Here is a 16,259-nt window from a genome sequence, read left to right on the forward strand (position 1 = left end):
CCAGGAGGCCTGTCCGCAGAGACACCGCCTCTTTGGCCCTGACCTGCCCCCCGTGCCCCGCGTGCGGGCTCAGCAGCGGGGCCCCCGCCCATCCCCCCTGCCCCCTGCTCCCGGAGGCCCGGCCAGGCCTGTGTCTGTCTAGTCAGGAGCGCAACTCAAACTCAGCCACAAACTGGGAACTCATGGAGGAGGAACAGCAAGGCTTCCACGCAGGGATTGCTTTAACTGACGATTCGGTAATCCCCTCATCCTTCTTTGCTTTCAGGGGCCCCGCCTCCCGGGCGTGGGGACCTCCAAGGAGGCAGCGGCCTCCTTCCAGCTCCGGGACCCCCGTGGCATCCTTGCTTTGCACCCCTACTTGCAAAGACACTCCTCCGAGCCTCCCCGCGCCCCAGACCCGCGTCCCGACCGCACGTGCTGCCCTGCACTCAGACGGGCAGGGGTGGGCTTCCCGTCCGCGCCTCGGGGCCGCGTTTGTGCGGAGTCCACTGCCAGCCCGCTGCCCTCCAGAGAAGCGCAGACCTCTCCTCACCACACAGACAGATCTAACAACGCCAGATGTTCCCTACAATTCAACAGGGCGGGGCGGCTCAGTGAGACAGAGAGAAGGAGCTTTTGTCCAGAAATCCAGACTCAGACGGAAAACCACCGAGAGGGGGCCACTCACGCTGGTGGGGGCTCCATCCTCACCCAAGAGAAGATAACTCTGGTTCCTAGCTCGTTCCCGCCTCAGTGCGCTCCACCCCTTCGGGAACTGTGTAGACACGGCAGAGCACCACGGACACAGGGCGTGACGGAGCGGGATGGCGGGCACGGGGCCTGTGGGAGACAGGGCAAAGACAGGAGAAGCCGCTCCTCACACCCCGGGCTGGCGGGGTCCAGAGACTCCCTGATACCCAGGTCCTCGCAGTGCTGAGGCAAACACATCCCGACACGTAGGGCTCGGTGCACACACCCTCTCTGGGCTGTGTCCTCGCGCGGAACTGCACCTGCCCTGCAGCCCACCTCCCAGCGGCAAGCACAGACCATCCGTAGCAGAAGGCAGATCTGACGCAAGTTGCTTTCTTTATTGAAAACCAGCCTAATCCTGCGAGTCAAACCCCAGCTCCCAGAAGACCATTCAGAACAATTTATAAAAAAGCAAACCCCATCATGATTTGTAAACACACTCAGTGCAAGAGCCCAAGCAACATGGGCAAGTAAGTGCCCCTGCTTTGCATGGAAGGTCTAGTCTGGAACGAGGACAGCCGGTCTCCTGACTCGGTGTTACTCTCTGGGGCAGACGCCCGGCCACGCACACTTGGCGCGGGGCACGACCCCCTAACACACACTTTCCTCAGAGGAAAATGTCTGAGCAGAAATCATTTCTGATTTGTCTGTGGTCACGGACACCTGGTGTCACCGGATGCTTCCTCCCCGCCAGGGCTCCTCACAGTTTGGGAGATCTCAGTACTAGGGACACGAAAAGGCCCCTGGGGACACGTGACGCCCGAGCACAGCCCAGCCCCTGTGCACACGGGATGGACGCAAGCAGGACGAGGCCAGGCATGGGTCAGACTCGGAGCGGTAACTCCTGCAATCAGATTAGTCTATGAAATGAGCCACGTTTCAGATCTCAGTGGTTTGACTTTAAAATCTGAGCGTAGAGCCGTAAAGATTCAAATTATTTATCTTCTCCAGGAACACACGAGTACTTGAGTTCCTTTCTCCTTTTCTTGGCTAATAATAGACACTCACAACATCACATCAGAAGGAGAAGTTAGGGCCACACCTGCACACACATCCTGGGAGAAGCACTGGGGAGGTCGGGCAGAAGCCCCCCAGCCCCCACCCACCCGCCGGCCGGGAGAAGCACTGGGGAGGTCGGGCAGAAACCCCCCAGCCTCCACCCACCCGCCGGCCGGCATCGACTGACGGAGCTGCAATCGTCAGGCTCACCTTCCAAGCTACAAGTCAGGACTTACTACAAAGCACCTTCTCTAAGTATCAGCTGTGAACTCCGTGAAACCAGAAAGAAGCTGCACAAGATGTAAAGATGCCTAAGTCTCTGAAAACCTGCTCAAAGCTCAGACCTCTCATACCATGTCCTTGTGTGGCAAGCAGTACACACACGGCCCTCCCCAGCCCCCACCCCGCCCCTGCACACGCGGCCCTCCCCAGCCCCCACCCTACCTCCTGCACACGCGGCCCACCCCAGCCCCCACCCTACCTCCTGCACACACGGCCCTCCCCAGCCCCCACCCCGCCCCTGCACACGCGGCCCTCCCCAGCCCCCACCCCGCCTCCGCACACGCGGCCCTCCCCAGCCCCCACCCCGCCTCCGCACACGCGGCCCTCCCCAGCCCCCACCCCGCCTCCGCACACGCGGCCCTCCCCAGCCCCCACCCCGCCCCTGCACACGCGGCCCTCCCCAGCCCCCACCCTACCTCCTGCACACGCGGCCCTCCCCAGCCCCCACCCGCCTCTGCACACGCGGCCCTCCCCCCCACCCCTGCACACGCGGCCCTCCCCAGCCCCCACCCCGCCCCTGCACACGCGGCCCTCCCCAGCCCCCCCGCCTCTGCACACGCGGCCCTCCCCAGCCCCCCTGCCTCCGCACACGCGGCCCTCCCCCCCACCCCTGCACACGCGGCCCTCCCCGGCCCCCACCCCGCCCCGCACACGCAGCCTCCCCCGCGCCCCCCCCCCCCGCCCCGCACACGCATCAGCTGCCCGGTCAAGCCTGACCTGGAAGCGGGTTGTTACTATGGGCATCAGCACAGAAACGCTCTCCTTTCTGAAGGGACTTAAAATAGAAAGCTCACGATTCTGGATTTTGGGGGTGCTCTACCACGTCACTGCGATTTCTGGGCATTTCCCAAGCTTTAAAAAGTATCATTCTATTAAACTCTAAAAGAAATTTAAACTATAAAACTATAAAGTTCTATCAAATACTATGGTTAGTTTCGCGAACAACATAATTTTTCCAACTGCAGTAAGAATTAGGTATCATTTCTGACTGCTGTGGGCCTATCAGAACGCTCTGCACAGAGGGGCCACCATAGATGCCGTATGGATAAGAAAGACCCCACGGGGAAAAGATCCCAGAGCACCCAAAGTCCCTGGGAAAGGCTACTCCTGCATGCTTTTCATTAAAAAGCTCCTTTTCCTGGTAGGACGGAATTAAAAGCTCAGGCAGTGACAGGAAAGGCAGACGGGTGACAAACCCTCCATCCAGATTCTGGAGATTGTTCAACACGCGGCCCTGGGGTTGCACAGCGGAGACCCTGCTGACGTCCTCGGTGCGGGCAGGAGTGGGGCAGGAAGTCTGGTGGGGCCACCCCTGCCTGCGGGTACAACGCCCTGACCTCTCGTTTGACCCTGGCCCCAGCTGACCCGGGGCACCAGCTGACAGGACCTCGCGGAACAGAACAAGAGACCAGGAAACACATTGCAATGTGGAACCAAAACAGGGGGAAAGGTTAGCTTCCAACCTCCTGAGGGAAGCTGGGAGCCTCTGCGGGTTTTGTTTGCTCGCCGAGCTCACAGGAATGTTGGGCGCCCGCTGCCCCCACCCTGCCCCCACCGGGGAGCTCTGTGACGGGGGCAGATCCCCGGGACCACACGATGACCGCTAAAACTCTGAACACAGACAAAGACAGTGGCGTGCGTCCCGGTTACACAGTCAGACTCATCTGGTCTGCACCCACGGCAAACCGCCAGGAACAGCCGAGTCCCCACAGACGCCCTGCGGCCGAGTGAGCCTCCAAAGAGGAGGCGATGGGCCCTTGTTAAAGGCAGCCTGCCGTCCTCATGCAGAAGTGAAGCTGGGTGTTCTGGGCTGAACTGCGTCCCCCAAAATTCAGGGGCTGGAGTCCTCACCCCAGGACCTCAGAATGTGACCGAGTCTGGACACAGGGTCATGTTACAGCGAGGTCACCAGGTGGGCCCTGGTCCAGTGGCTGGCGTCCTTGTAAATAGGGGACGTCTGGACACAGACAGAAGCCCAGAAGAAACGCAGCCGTCTGGGCCTCAGAAGGAGCCAACCCCCTGGCGCCCAAAGCTCGGACCATGGGAAACAGTATCTGCTGTGTGAGCTGCCGGCCTGTGGCACAGTGACCGCGGCCCGGGCACAGACCGACACACGGGGCTGACCGACGAAACCACCTTTCCACATGCGGTCTGACCGCAAGGGTCCAGTGAGGGCCCGTTCTGAGCGACTGTGGCCTTCACGGTCCCTGAAAACGCAGGTGGTCGTAACCTGTACCGTGGGAACCCGTGTGTCCAGATAGTTAGCTTCGAAATAGTCTTATTTTTACTTAAAAATTATAAGGAGACTACAGTGAGCATAAACTATTCTTTTAAAATTTTTTTAAATGCCTTCAAACAGGTTAAATTCCCACGTTCATGAATTAAAGCCAGGCGCTGAGATACGTTTTTTTGGTGAGACCTCCGAATATCCCAGGCTCTTGAGCTTTAGAGAATGAAAGCGTAAGTTGGGATAGAAACGTGGACACATCCTAACGCAAGTCAAGAGAAATCAGGGTTAATCCTTGCTTTCGTGTTTTCTCTTCACTGACTCCTAGTCTACTCCTCAGGCAAAGGTGGCCCTGACCGTGGTCTGATTGCTTTAGAAACTGTCAGTCTCACATTGGGTTTCTGCCACAGACTTTCAGAAGGTTTAGCTGCGTTTGCCCGGAACCTACAACTCAATGACCCCCTTGCAGCTGCGCCCGCCTCACAGGCCCTCGCTGTGGAAGGAGGCTCTGAGCAGAGCCGAGCAAATTCTGTATCGAGTCCCCCTGCCGACTGGCTTCCCTCACCGCGGGGCGCACACTGCCGGAACCCGCGGGTCCCTCTCCCCAGGGCTGCTTCTAGAAGGCCCTCCGACGACAAAGGCACAGGAAAAACAAAAGGCCGAGCCCAGGGCACCCGGCACCGCCCACAGAAGCATGTGTGCTTCCCGGGCGGGGGGGTGCACCCCGTGAGGGGAGGACGTTTTCATGCCTGATAAAAATCCTGGAGCAGAAAGCGCTCTGCCAGGGGTCATTAGTGGCCCACCTGTTGGGAAAGCTGTTTAGTTAAAAATAAAAACAGTGGGCTGAGTAAGTGGACCCAGTGGAGTGGCCCCAGCCTGCACACCGCTAGAAAGAAAAATCAACAACCCGAGCCGCGGCGCTGGGAGCACGCTTGAGCTCTCCGTCGCCAGACTGCCGGGGGGCGGGCGCCCGTCTCCTGGGACCGGGCCGCGGTGTTGTTCTCCAAACGCGGGCAGGGCCGACTGCGGGAGCGACGGCGGGGAGCGGGGTTTGCCGCTCTGGGGAATCGCTGAGCCGAGCCCCATCTGCACCCGCGCAGTGGCAGCAATTAGGCGGGAGAAAGGAAATGGGGGAGCGGTGGAGGCAAACACACAAACAGGAGAGGGGTCATTTGGTTCTATTAAAAAAAAAAAAAACCAAAAAATGAGTGCACGTGTGTGCAAGCCCTTGTTGGGGGCTGACCTGTCCCCACCAGAATTCACGTGCTGGAGTCCTACCCCCGCACCTCAGAATACGGCAGATTAGGGCATGGGACCTTGAAGGAGGTTATTCAGTGAGGACGAGGTCTTCAGAGTGTCCTCGTAGAAGGGGGGTTTGAACGGGGACACATGCGGGGAGCGCGCCGCATGGCGCTAAGGCGGAGATGAAGGTCCTTCTGAAGCCAGAGGCGGCCAGCGCTCTGCGGCAAGCCCGAGCTGGAGAGGCCTCAGGAGGAGGGAGCCCCGCGGACACCCGTGTCCGGACCGCCACCCCGGGCCACGAGTGCGCAGCCCTGCGGGCTGGGCACGCGCCCGCTCACCTGCTGTGGGGTGCCGGGGACCGGGGCCTGGCCCACTGGTAGGGATGCGGCGGCACCGACAGGTACTGGTCACAGAAGGCCCCCTTCCGGATGTGCTGGAAGGACAGGAACTCCTCGGGCAGGAACTCAGACGTGGGCGGCGTGGTCCCCAGGTCCTCGCCCGCTGGCTCCACCTTGAGCGCCACGGAGGGACAGTGGTCCGGGGCGGTCTTGCGCGCCTTCACGGGGACGCCGTCCAGCTCCAGGCTGCTGTCGGTGCTGAGGGCGTTGATGGCGGCCACGATGGCGGAGCTTGTGTACTGGGTGCTGTTGCCCAGCCAGGTGTCGTCGGTGACGCTGACCCGCGGCGAGCCGCGCGGGGACGGCGTGGGCGAGTGGTGCGGGGAGCCGGACAGCTGCCGGCCGTTGAGGCCGTATTTCCTCTTGTTGCAGGGGGACGGGGGCCGGGACGTGCGGGCCCCCAGCCAGCTCTCCTCCGTGACGCTTGCGCGGGGCGAGGTGCAGGGCGAGTGTCTGGGGGAGCCGAGCAGGCCGCAGGCCCCCAGGCCACGGGGGAAGCCGTCCTCGGGGTCCGTGGTCTTGGGGGACACACAGGGCGACTGCCACGGGGACGTCTGCGGGGACGCGTAGGGGTACGAGAAGCCGGACTCGAAGGACGAGGCCTCGGAGTTGCAGCTACGGGACGAGAGGCTGCTGGCCGGGCTCAGGCAGGAGGGGTCGCGGTAGGCCTCCAGGCCGGGCAGACCCAGCGTGGCCGTGCACGGGGGCCGCTGGGAGCCGGGAGGGACGTCTTCTACCTCCGCATCGTGGAAAAACTGGTTGCTGCCGTGGTGCAGTCCCAGGTACGAGGTGATCTCGATGCGAGGACTCTCCAGGGCGGGGGCCCCGTTGGGCCGGACGTGGCCGGAGGAGAGGAAGCAGCTCGAGGGCCTGCTGTCCACTGCCCCACCATAGCCCGGGGGCTGACTTGCCGCAGCGGCCGGCATGCCTGGGGCTGAGGTCTGCAGGTCGTGGCATGGAACTGGCAGCGAGGGGCGAGCCGAGCCGGGAGGCAGAGCAGAGCTGATGCTAGAGGATGCGTAACTATAGTGCTCTAGAAAGGGGACAGAGAAAAGATGGCGTGAGGGGCCAGTCATCAGAAAATACACCCACAGCTTAGTGAGCCCTTCGGCACCGCACACACCCAGGCCTGGACCCCAGGACACAGCCGCTGAAACGCCACTCGGCTCGTACTGCTCCCAAGGGCCCCCCCCGGCCCACAAGGCCCGTACCCATCCTCCCTTCCCTGCTCTCCAGCACAAGGGCACCGACTGCCCCTCCGACCACCCTCAGGCTTCCATTGGCTTCCCTCTGCCCCAAGTGTCCTGCCATTAGAGAACCACCCCCTCCTTCCTTCCCTCTTCTCTTCACTCAAAGACTGTCTTCCCCAGCCACCTTCCCAGATTTCAGTCCCCAACCCAACACCTGTGTCATCCTCCCCAGCTTATCTCTTCCTCAACATTTAGCATCATCTTGTCCATCTTCTCTTTTACCAGAAGAAAATAAGTTCTGTGAGGGCAGGAACCTTTGCCTGCCTTAGTTGACTTTGCTTCATGGCTGTCTTCAGAGCCTAAGACTGTGCCTGGCACATAAAAGGCCCCCAATTTGTTAAACAGATGGATGGATGGGTGGGTGGGTGGGTGGAAGGATGGATGGATGGGTGGGTGGAGGGATGGATGGATGGGTGGGTGGAGGGATGGATGGACAGATGGATGGGTGGAGGGATGGGTGGATGGGTGGATGGATGGATGGAGGGATGAGTAGGTGGATGGAGGGATGGGTGGGTGAGCGGGTGGGTGGGTGGAGGGATGGATGGATGGGTGCATGGAGGGATTCATGGAGGGATGCGATGCATGGGTAGGTGGGTGGATGGAGGGATGGGCGTATGGATGGATGGGTGGATGGATGGATGGGTGGATGGATGGATGGGTGGATGGATAGGTGGATAAATGGGTGGATGGGTGCATGGAGGGATGCATGGGTGGATGGGTGGAGGAATACATGGGTGGGAGGGTGGGTGGATGGAGGGATGGGTAGATGGATGGGTGGGTGGAGGGATGGGTGGATGGAGGGATGGGTGGATGGATGGATGGTGGATGGGTGGGTGAGTGGGTGGGTGAATGGTTGGGTGGGTGGGTGGATAGGGGGTTGGGTGGAGGGATGGGAGGGTGGGTGGGTGGATGGATGAATGGGTGGGTGGGTGGAGGGATGGATGGGTGGATGGGATGGATGGGTGGATGGATGAATGGATGGGTTTTACCTACAGGAACCTGGACATTTACAGAGATTTAATAAGCTAATCACTGTCAAGGTGCCCTAATCAGTAGCTACAAAGAAAACACCTCAAGGATCAGATAGAAACAGATTCTGGGGTCTCTCTCATGTAAATTCTGATGGTAGTTCATGGCCTAGGAATCCCTATTTCAAAAAAAAAAAAAAAAAGCAGAGAACATTGATGCACAGCTAGATTTAAGAATCATTATATGTTAATTATAACCTCAATAAGCTCTATTTCAAAAATCATTACTAGCATAATTAGTAATTTTTAACAAAAAAACCACATTTCTGGATTTCCTATTTGAAAAGACATTTTACAACATCTTGGTACCTCATTACCGTGCACCTAGAGAAGAGTATTCCAAGTCTCTAAATAATGGAAGCGCACATGGAAACCCGACACCCAGCACACTGCCCTGAAGGTACGTGGTTCCGTGACAGGGCTCCCTTCCGCGGTGCCATGACCAGAAACCCACACGGACCAACCGCGGGAAATCAAGGGTCTCAGAGCACTGGCTCAAACCCCACCGTGTTTACGGACAGAAACGGGTCTCGCACCCCAAACAGACGGGCTACGTCTGCTATCGCTTACTTCCAGAAGGAGCCATTTGGCCGCTCCTTCTGGCAATCAGGTTCTCCCAGTCCCTGCTACCAAGAAGTTCTTGCTTCTACTGCTCAGAAAGCCCCCAGGAAAACCTGTTTGCTGTGTTCCTCCAGGCCCCTCACAGGTGGCCTGGGGAGAGCACACAGGCCCGCCCCCTTTCCAAGAGAGCATCAGCGTTCCAGACGCTCAGCGTCCGTGCCAAAATGCCCTGGGGGAGAGAGCCCTGCCCAAGAGGGAGCAGACCAGAAGCTTCGAGGGACAGGAAGTGGTCCCCTCAGGACGGCTGGGCCTGGATAAGCCCTCGAGCTCATGCACCCAGCGACCCAGCTGCCTATCTCCAGTGGCGGTCCCCCATCTGCTCCCACGGACCGCGGGGCAAGCAGGAACCCCGACACGGGGTGCGAGGAAAGCAGCAGGCCCTCGCTTCCCCAGGCAGGAGGCGGGGCGCTGGGCCTCCCACCACCTGCCCCCGTGCCGCCAGCCCTGGGACCGTGTCCCATGCTCAGCGGCGCTTGCGGTACCCCAGTCACACCCTCACATGCTTACGGACAGCCTGAACACACACACCACCATCGAAAGTTTAAAATTACAGTCTTTGTAAAAATCAAACAAGGAGTTAAAAACCCAGGAAAGGCACTTCACAGAGAAGGTCAAGGTTCCTCAGGAAGAGGTGGCCTGGGGGCCACGGGGGCCACCTGTGCACATCTGCCTTCAACACTTCCCCACCCGCGCACCTGACAGACCGCCGCACAGGCGCTGATGGGGCGTCGTCCAGAGGGACCTGGGCAGCGGGGGCACGGGGGGGGCAGGCCCCGCAGAAGGCAGGCTGATCCTCGGGAGGGTCTGCCCCGCACACAGGACCCGTCAGGAGCTGCAGGGGCATGACCGCTAATCACCACTCCCTCACTGAAAGGCGTCTGAGAGATTCGCCTCCACCAAGAGTTACTCATTTCCAGCCTTAAGCACGTTAGTGCACGACCATACATAAACGTATTTCCACTCATACACACATCTCCACGCGCGTCCTCCCCGCACAAGCACACACGTACGTACAGGTATGGCGCACACACACCTACAGACGTGACCGATCCGACCAGCGCAGGGAGCGACGGGCTGAGTGTGCGCGGCACATCCTGTCATCACGGGACCAATACCGAGGATATTAATGGAGTGTGAGTTTGTGTTACACGCTTAGAAGCCAGAAATTTTAGGACGTAGACTTCAACAGATAACTTTATCATGTCGATGTATAATTAGAGCTGAGTTAAAGAGATGTTCGCCTCCCTCCATCCCTGGCATCTGGTTCACGACTGGCCACCGACTCCTGCCTTCTGGGCCGCCATGTGCGCTAAGGCATCTCGAACCCGTGTTTTCCCAACAGCGGCTGGTGCACGCTGCACACCCCTTTCTGGCCGACGTCCCAGCCCAGCCCCTCCTGCTCCGCGTCTGCCCCCAACACCCCCGGGGGCCACCTCCGCCAGGGCGGCCGTCACCCTGTGCCGGCCACACACACTTTCCTGGGCCCACAGAGAGAGAACCACAGTGCCGCTCTGCTGTGGTCTCAGCTCCCCTTTGGCTTTCGGGGTGGACAACACACCCCGGGGGCCCCCAAAGAGCCCACAGGCACGAGGGACTCTGCCTTGTCTGCGGGGGCGTCCAAGCAGCAGCTGTGAGGCGTGCGGCCTGTCTCCTCCCCGAGCAGCTCTGACCTTGAGGCGCCATCGTCCTAACGACAGGGACAACCTCGCCAGGCCCTCCCAGACAGACGAGGTGCCCCAGGCCCTGGCCCACCCCCGCCAGCGTGAACACGTGTACTGTGGGCCCTGCGTTGGAGCCCTTGTACCTGTGGGAGGACGAGGACCTAGCATCCAGGGAAGAACGTGTTTCCCTGTTAAAGAGAAACCACCAAGTACGGCGGACAAAGCACGAGGCGTGAGGCTGGTGGGGACTATTAGATGCCGTGTGGAGCACAGACGTGTGTCATGAAGCCACGCCCGCAAGGAGTCCGTGATGCCCCTGCGATGGGCCCCCAGGCCTCCCCAGCTCCCAGGACTCTCCCAGGTTGTCCGACCTCCAGGGAGGTTTAATGGACCGATCCCTGCATTTCCTGCCCCAGTTAAAAGAGTATTGTATGTGTCTACAATTTAAGAGATGGGGCGCCTGGCTGGCTCAGTTGGAAGAGCGTGCAACTCTTGATCTCGGGGTTGTGAGTTTGAGCCCCATATTGGGAGTAAAGACTAGTTAAAAAATTAAAAATCAACTTAGAAGAGAAAGAGAGAGCTGAGCCCATGGTTGCACTAACATTTGTTGGCAGGAAGGTAATCCCAAGATTTAAAAAACAAATCCTAGCAATCAGTGGAGCAGGTCTGGGGGCCTCCCCAGCAGCTGCCCCCGGGACTCAGCCCCTGCTCCTGGGTGGCCCGAGTCCGAGGCTCCAACCGCACAGGGTGGTACAGGCATGGGGGGCACTGGGGGTTCTGGGTGAAATGGCACAGTGAGGCGGGTCTGACCAGTGGTGCATGAGCACAGTCTTCTCAAGGGTCTGGAGGACACAGGGTGTAGGACAGAAAGGGCCCCCCGACTCCCAGAACTTCCTAAGAGGGGCCTTTATGTAAACCAGTCTGTCAATAATCATAATTCGATGAGAAAAGAAAAAAAACATAAAGCTTTTATTTAAAAAAAAAAACTCACTTAAAGCGTGACTTTTCCTTAATTAAACAAATTACAAAATGAAAGCCTTAAATACTTGAACTTCATTACGAACACTCAACCAAAGAGTTGGGGGCTGCTGGATAATAAAGGTCACTCTTCTAGAACAAACACACATACAAGAGGGAGGTCCCAGCTCGCCCCCCTGGGCCCTGGGTGCTGTCTCCCCGCTGGGAGGCATCTTGCTCTGCCCTCCCTCCCCCCTCCCACCCGGTTTGCTTTCATTACACCCTAAAACGTATTCAAATCTGAATTATTTCACTATTCAAAGGATTACATTTACATGGAATGAAGATATTTCCAGTAACCTTCTTAACAATCCCGAGACGTTCAGGCTGATTCACGTCACATCAGGAGCCACTTAAAGTGCTCAGCACCCGTTAGGGTCACTTTCTGCCGCCTGGCTGTTTGCCAAGGATCATTCATTAAATTACAGCGCAGGTGAATACAAAAGAAACTGCCCCAGTTAAAGCAAGTATCATGGAGAGCGTATTCAAAACAGTTCACTGCACTAACCAGTAATAAAAGTGCGGCTCATCCTCTGAAGACATGACCTGCCCCCTGCCTCCTGGTTCTCACATGTCCACCCTGGAGTCGCAAAGCCCCGGGCAAGGTGCTCTGGGGACCTGAGGATGCTCACCAGGGTGGGCGGAGGATGCGTGCGGCGCCCAGGCTGGTCCAGCGCTCGGCAAATTCATGCCAGAGTTATCAGAAGGATGTCCTCTCATTCTGAGAAAGAATTTATTTCAGAACCAGACAATTTTGTCATTTCTGATCAACCACCAGAAAGGTATATCCATGTCCTTTCTACCGAAGCCAACAGCGTCTGCGCCCGGCACCTGCCCTCCGTGGGCCCAGCGCGGCAGGCGGATGCAGCGGCCGGGGCTCCCACAAACTGAGATGCCCGGCCCGGCTTCTCTCCTCTGGCATCTGCTGGGGTTGAACCCCAGGACACGAAGCTGGATGGAGAAGCCGAGCGCTGGGACGCAAGTTCCTGTCTTCCAAGAGGCCCGAGCGGACGTCCCCGCCGGGGGCACCGCGAAGCTACCAGGCAGCGGGATGAGAATTTCCCAGGTAGTGGAAACAAAACAACACAACCCAAAACCAAAACACACTCCTGCCCAGAGCTTGCTGCAGGGCGCTATTTACAGTGCGCAGCTGGGAGGCACCGCGTCAGCGGCCAGGGCCAGGGCGGCCGTGGGGGACACACAGAAACGCACGGAGCCATCGGGGGCTCAACAACCCGCCGGGAGAAAGATCACTCGGGCCAGGAGAACGGCCTCGTCACACCAGCACACGCTACTGTGAGTTCCAGAAACAAGCACACCTCGCCTTTCGTCAGGTCCTCAGTCCACGCCTTGAGGAGGTGCCCTGACGGCGCCCCCCTGCACAGCACAGCTCACGGGGTGCCCTGACGGTGCCCCCTGCACCCCCCTGCACAGCACAGCTCACGGGGTGCCCTGACGGTGCCCCCTGCACCCCCCTGCACAGCACAGCTCACGGGGTGCCCTGACGGCGCCCCCCTGCACCCCCCTGCACAGCACAGCTCACGGGGTGCCCTGACGGCGCCTCCCTGCATAGCACAGCTCACGGGGTGCCCTGACGGCGCACCCCTGCACCCCCTGCACAGCACAGCTCACGGGGTGCCCTGACAGTGCCTCCCTGCACAGCACAGCTCACGGGGTGCCCTGACGGCGCCCCCCTGCACCCCCTGCACAGCACAGCTCACGGGGTGCCCTGACGGCGCCTCCCTGCACAGCAGAGCTCACGGGGTGCCCTGACGGCGCCCCCCTGCACCCCCCTGCACAGCACAGCTCACGGGGTGCCCTGACGGCGCCCCCTGCACCCCCCTGCACAGCACAGCTCACGGGGTGCCCTGACGGCGCCCCCCTGCACCCCCCTGCACAGCACAGCTCACGGGGTGCCCTGACGGCATCCTCTACACACATCTTGTCACCTCAGGCCTCCACCTTCTCATTCCCTGTTTTTGAAGAACTAAAAAACATCCAAGTTGTTTGTTATCAGCTGCAGTGCTCCTTGATAAAGATACAAAATTAAAATGTCCTACAAATAACCATCCTGGATAGAACATCTCTGGAACTTTGGGACAAACTGTAGGGGTGGGCTGCCCACAGGACGCGTGTGGATGCCTGTCCCGCAAGTGGAGGGTGCCCCCCGAGATCCCTGCTTGGGTGCAGGACCCACCCTCCCCGCGTCCCCGGCACCAGAGACCCCGGTCTCCTCCCATCACCGACACACTGCTGGGCACGGAGTCAGGAATAAAGGTCCCTCCAAAGACGCCCCCTCTCTGCGTGAACTGGACGGGCCGCCCGCGGCGCCCAGCTGCAGACCTGCCTTCTCGGGGCGTGAGGCGGCCTGTCTGCTGGGGACAGTCCAGCTCCGACCCAGAGGCCTGGCCAACTTCCTCCCGAGTTGCCAGGGCAACAGCCCTGGCAGCTTTGGGGCCAAAAATCACTTAGAACACAGGAGCGTGGTGGGAAGCAGGACCACGCCCGCCTCCCAGCCCACAGCGAGCAGCTATTTCCTGAGACCGAAGGGACGGGCCTCCTTGTCCCCTCCTCTCCGGAGAGGGACGCCCTCCGCCCAGCCAGCCTTCTGCCCACGGGGTTCAGGGCCCGTGGCCTTGGGGACACGAGGTGGCCCTGGGAGAGCAAACAACACTCTTGCCCAGCCCTGGGGCAAATTATTAAAAATTCGCTTTTCTTTCTCTCAACTAACGGTTTCTATTTGCTCCTGCCGAGCACTGTGGAAAGGACGGACTCCAGCCCTGAAGCCCCGGGGAAGACGCGACCCCTGGGGGTGCCACAGGCCTGAGGGGGGACGCAGTGATGGGAGTGACCATGTGCGCAGAGGCTCCCCCCCCCCCTCCCCCCGCACTGACTCCTCGCGGCAGAGGACGCCGCTCACAGCCCCGGGGGACCGTGACAGACGCCAGTGAGCACGGCCGCCGCGGTCAGGGCTCCCGTGTCCTTGGACAGAGTGCCTGACCCCGTGTGCGGTATAATCTATAAGGCCGTGTTACCTTGCTTCACAGCCCGACTCAGCGTGAGTCACCCGTTCACTTATTTATATCCAGGCTCATTCCAGAAATAACGTGAAGCCGTTTCTATCATCCATTAAGGGCTGGAGAATTTAATGTAACAACTTAATACAAATATGTGAGAATTAACTTAATATTTAATAATTACAATACAATATTATAATTAATAAAAACAAAAAAAAAAGACTGCACTAATAATCGCCAAAACCCGGAAGCAACCGCAGACGTCCTTCGGAAGGTGATGGATTCATACACCGTGGTGCATCCAGACAATGGGATACTGCTCAGCACTAAACAGAAATGAGCTACAAGCCATGGAAAAGACACAGAGGAAACTTGAGTGCGATTCACTAAGTGCAAGAAGCCAGTCTGAAAGGCTACGTCCTGTAAGACTCCAGCTTAAGACGTTCTGGAAAAGGCAGAACCATTGAGACAGTGCAGACCCGTGGTGGCCGGGAGCTGGGGGGGGAGGAGGGATGCGCAGGCCGAGCACGGGGTATTTCCAGGGCGGTGAGTCTCCTGTGGGTAGTGTCACACCAGATACGTGACATCGTGCGTCTGGGAAAGCCTGAATGCACTCGCACCGCCGAGAGTGAGCCCTACTGTCCACTGTGGGCGAAAATGGCGCGTCCACGGAGGTCCCGCACAGTTAACAGGTGCTGCACTCTGGGCAGGTGTTAAATGACAGGGCAACTGAGGTGTGTCAGGGCAGGGGGTCTAGGGGAGAGCTCTCTACCTTCCTCTCGATTCTGCTGTGACCCTAAAGCTGCTCTTAAAAAATAATCTTAATAAAATGAAGAAAGAAAACGTGAGTATCTCTCAGAAAAATATGTTAAAAAATGAGTGTTTTCTAGCAATTTCTAACACACGACGAGGGGAAGAAGCCTTTCTTTTCTCTGCCTGGCCTCCTCTCCCCAGAGCTGTCTCCAAGCTGCCCGAGGCCTCCCTTCTCCCAGAGCCTGGTGAATGCTGGGCCCCAGGCGCCCGGATCCTGGAGGCCTTCCTGAAGGAGGCTTTCACTGGACTGTGCCCCCCCCCCCCCCGCCCCGGGAGCCTGGGGCTAGGGCACCGACTTAGCCAAGATGATTAAAGGCAGCCTTAAGAATGTTACTGGCTCACGGATCAGTTAGGAGTTTGGAGCAGACATTCTGGGAGGCACAAGGAGGCGGTGAGGCCCTCCCCGACTCTGGGAGCCCCCAGTCACGGAAGCCACAGAGAGCCTGTGCCCTGTGCACGCCAGCCTTCCAGCACGGCAGCAGCCCTGAGGGCGCAGGAACGGTCCCCGAGAGCCACAGGGCCCAGGACCGCAGAGGGAGGCCCGTCCAGACAGGCCCTCACACCATACAGTGGTCTTCACCTCGCGCCTCTCACTAGACACCTGCTAAGAGGACGGAGCCCGGGGGATGAAAATCCTCTGATGGGACGCTCCGAGGGAGCAGCACGGACTGCCGGACCCGGGCAGGAAAGCAAGAAGGCCTCAGGGACCATTTCTCCACTTCCATCCCGGTCCAGACAACTGCCTTGTCTCCCGCCGACCCCGGAGGCCTGGAGACCCACAGCCGCCGAAGACGAAGCTGGGGTACGGATAACAAAGTTCAGGCAGCCTCTGCCTGGTTGGAACGTTTATTTTTTAAAAATGAACAGGACGTTACAGTTTTTAAAAGAGGGGTGGTGAACGACATGGAAAATATTATACAATCACCACAGAGACGCCGTCGTGTGCGAGCCAAGTGTGCCGCGGGCAGCTTCCTC

General features: G+C 59.2%; 1 protein-coding gene across 4 annotated transcripts in view; it reads right to left on the minus strand.

Annotated features, from left to right (window-relative positions):
• The window catches only part of NFATC1 (nuclear factor of activated T cells 1), a 106,885-nt gene that overhangs the window by 85,138 nt on the left and 5,488 nt on the right, over nt 1-16,259 (minus strand). For all 4 annotated transcript variants that reach the window (XM_036068822.2, XM_036068824.2, XM_078060157.1 and 1 more), the window contains exon 2: nt 5,818-6,910. In XM_036068822.2, coding sequence (XP_035924715.1) covers nt 5,818-6,910 — 1,093 coding nt within the window. The remainder of the gene's footprint in view (nt 1-5,817; nt 6,911-16,259) is intronic.

The sequence above is a fragment of the Halichoerus grypus genome, chromosome 13 (genome assembly GCF_964656455.1).
Source record: "Halichoerus grypus chromosome 13, mHalGry1.hap1.1, whole genome shotgun sequence".
NCBI classification, from domain to species: Eukaryota; Metazoa; Chordata; class Mammalia; order Carnivora; family Phocidae; genus Halichoerus; species Halichoerus grypus.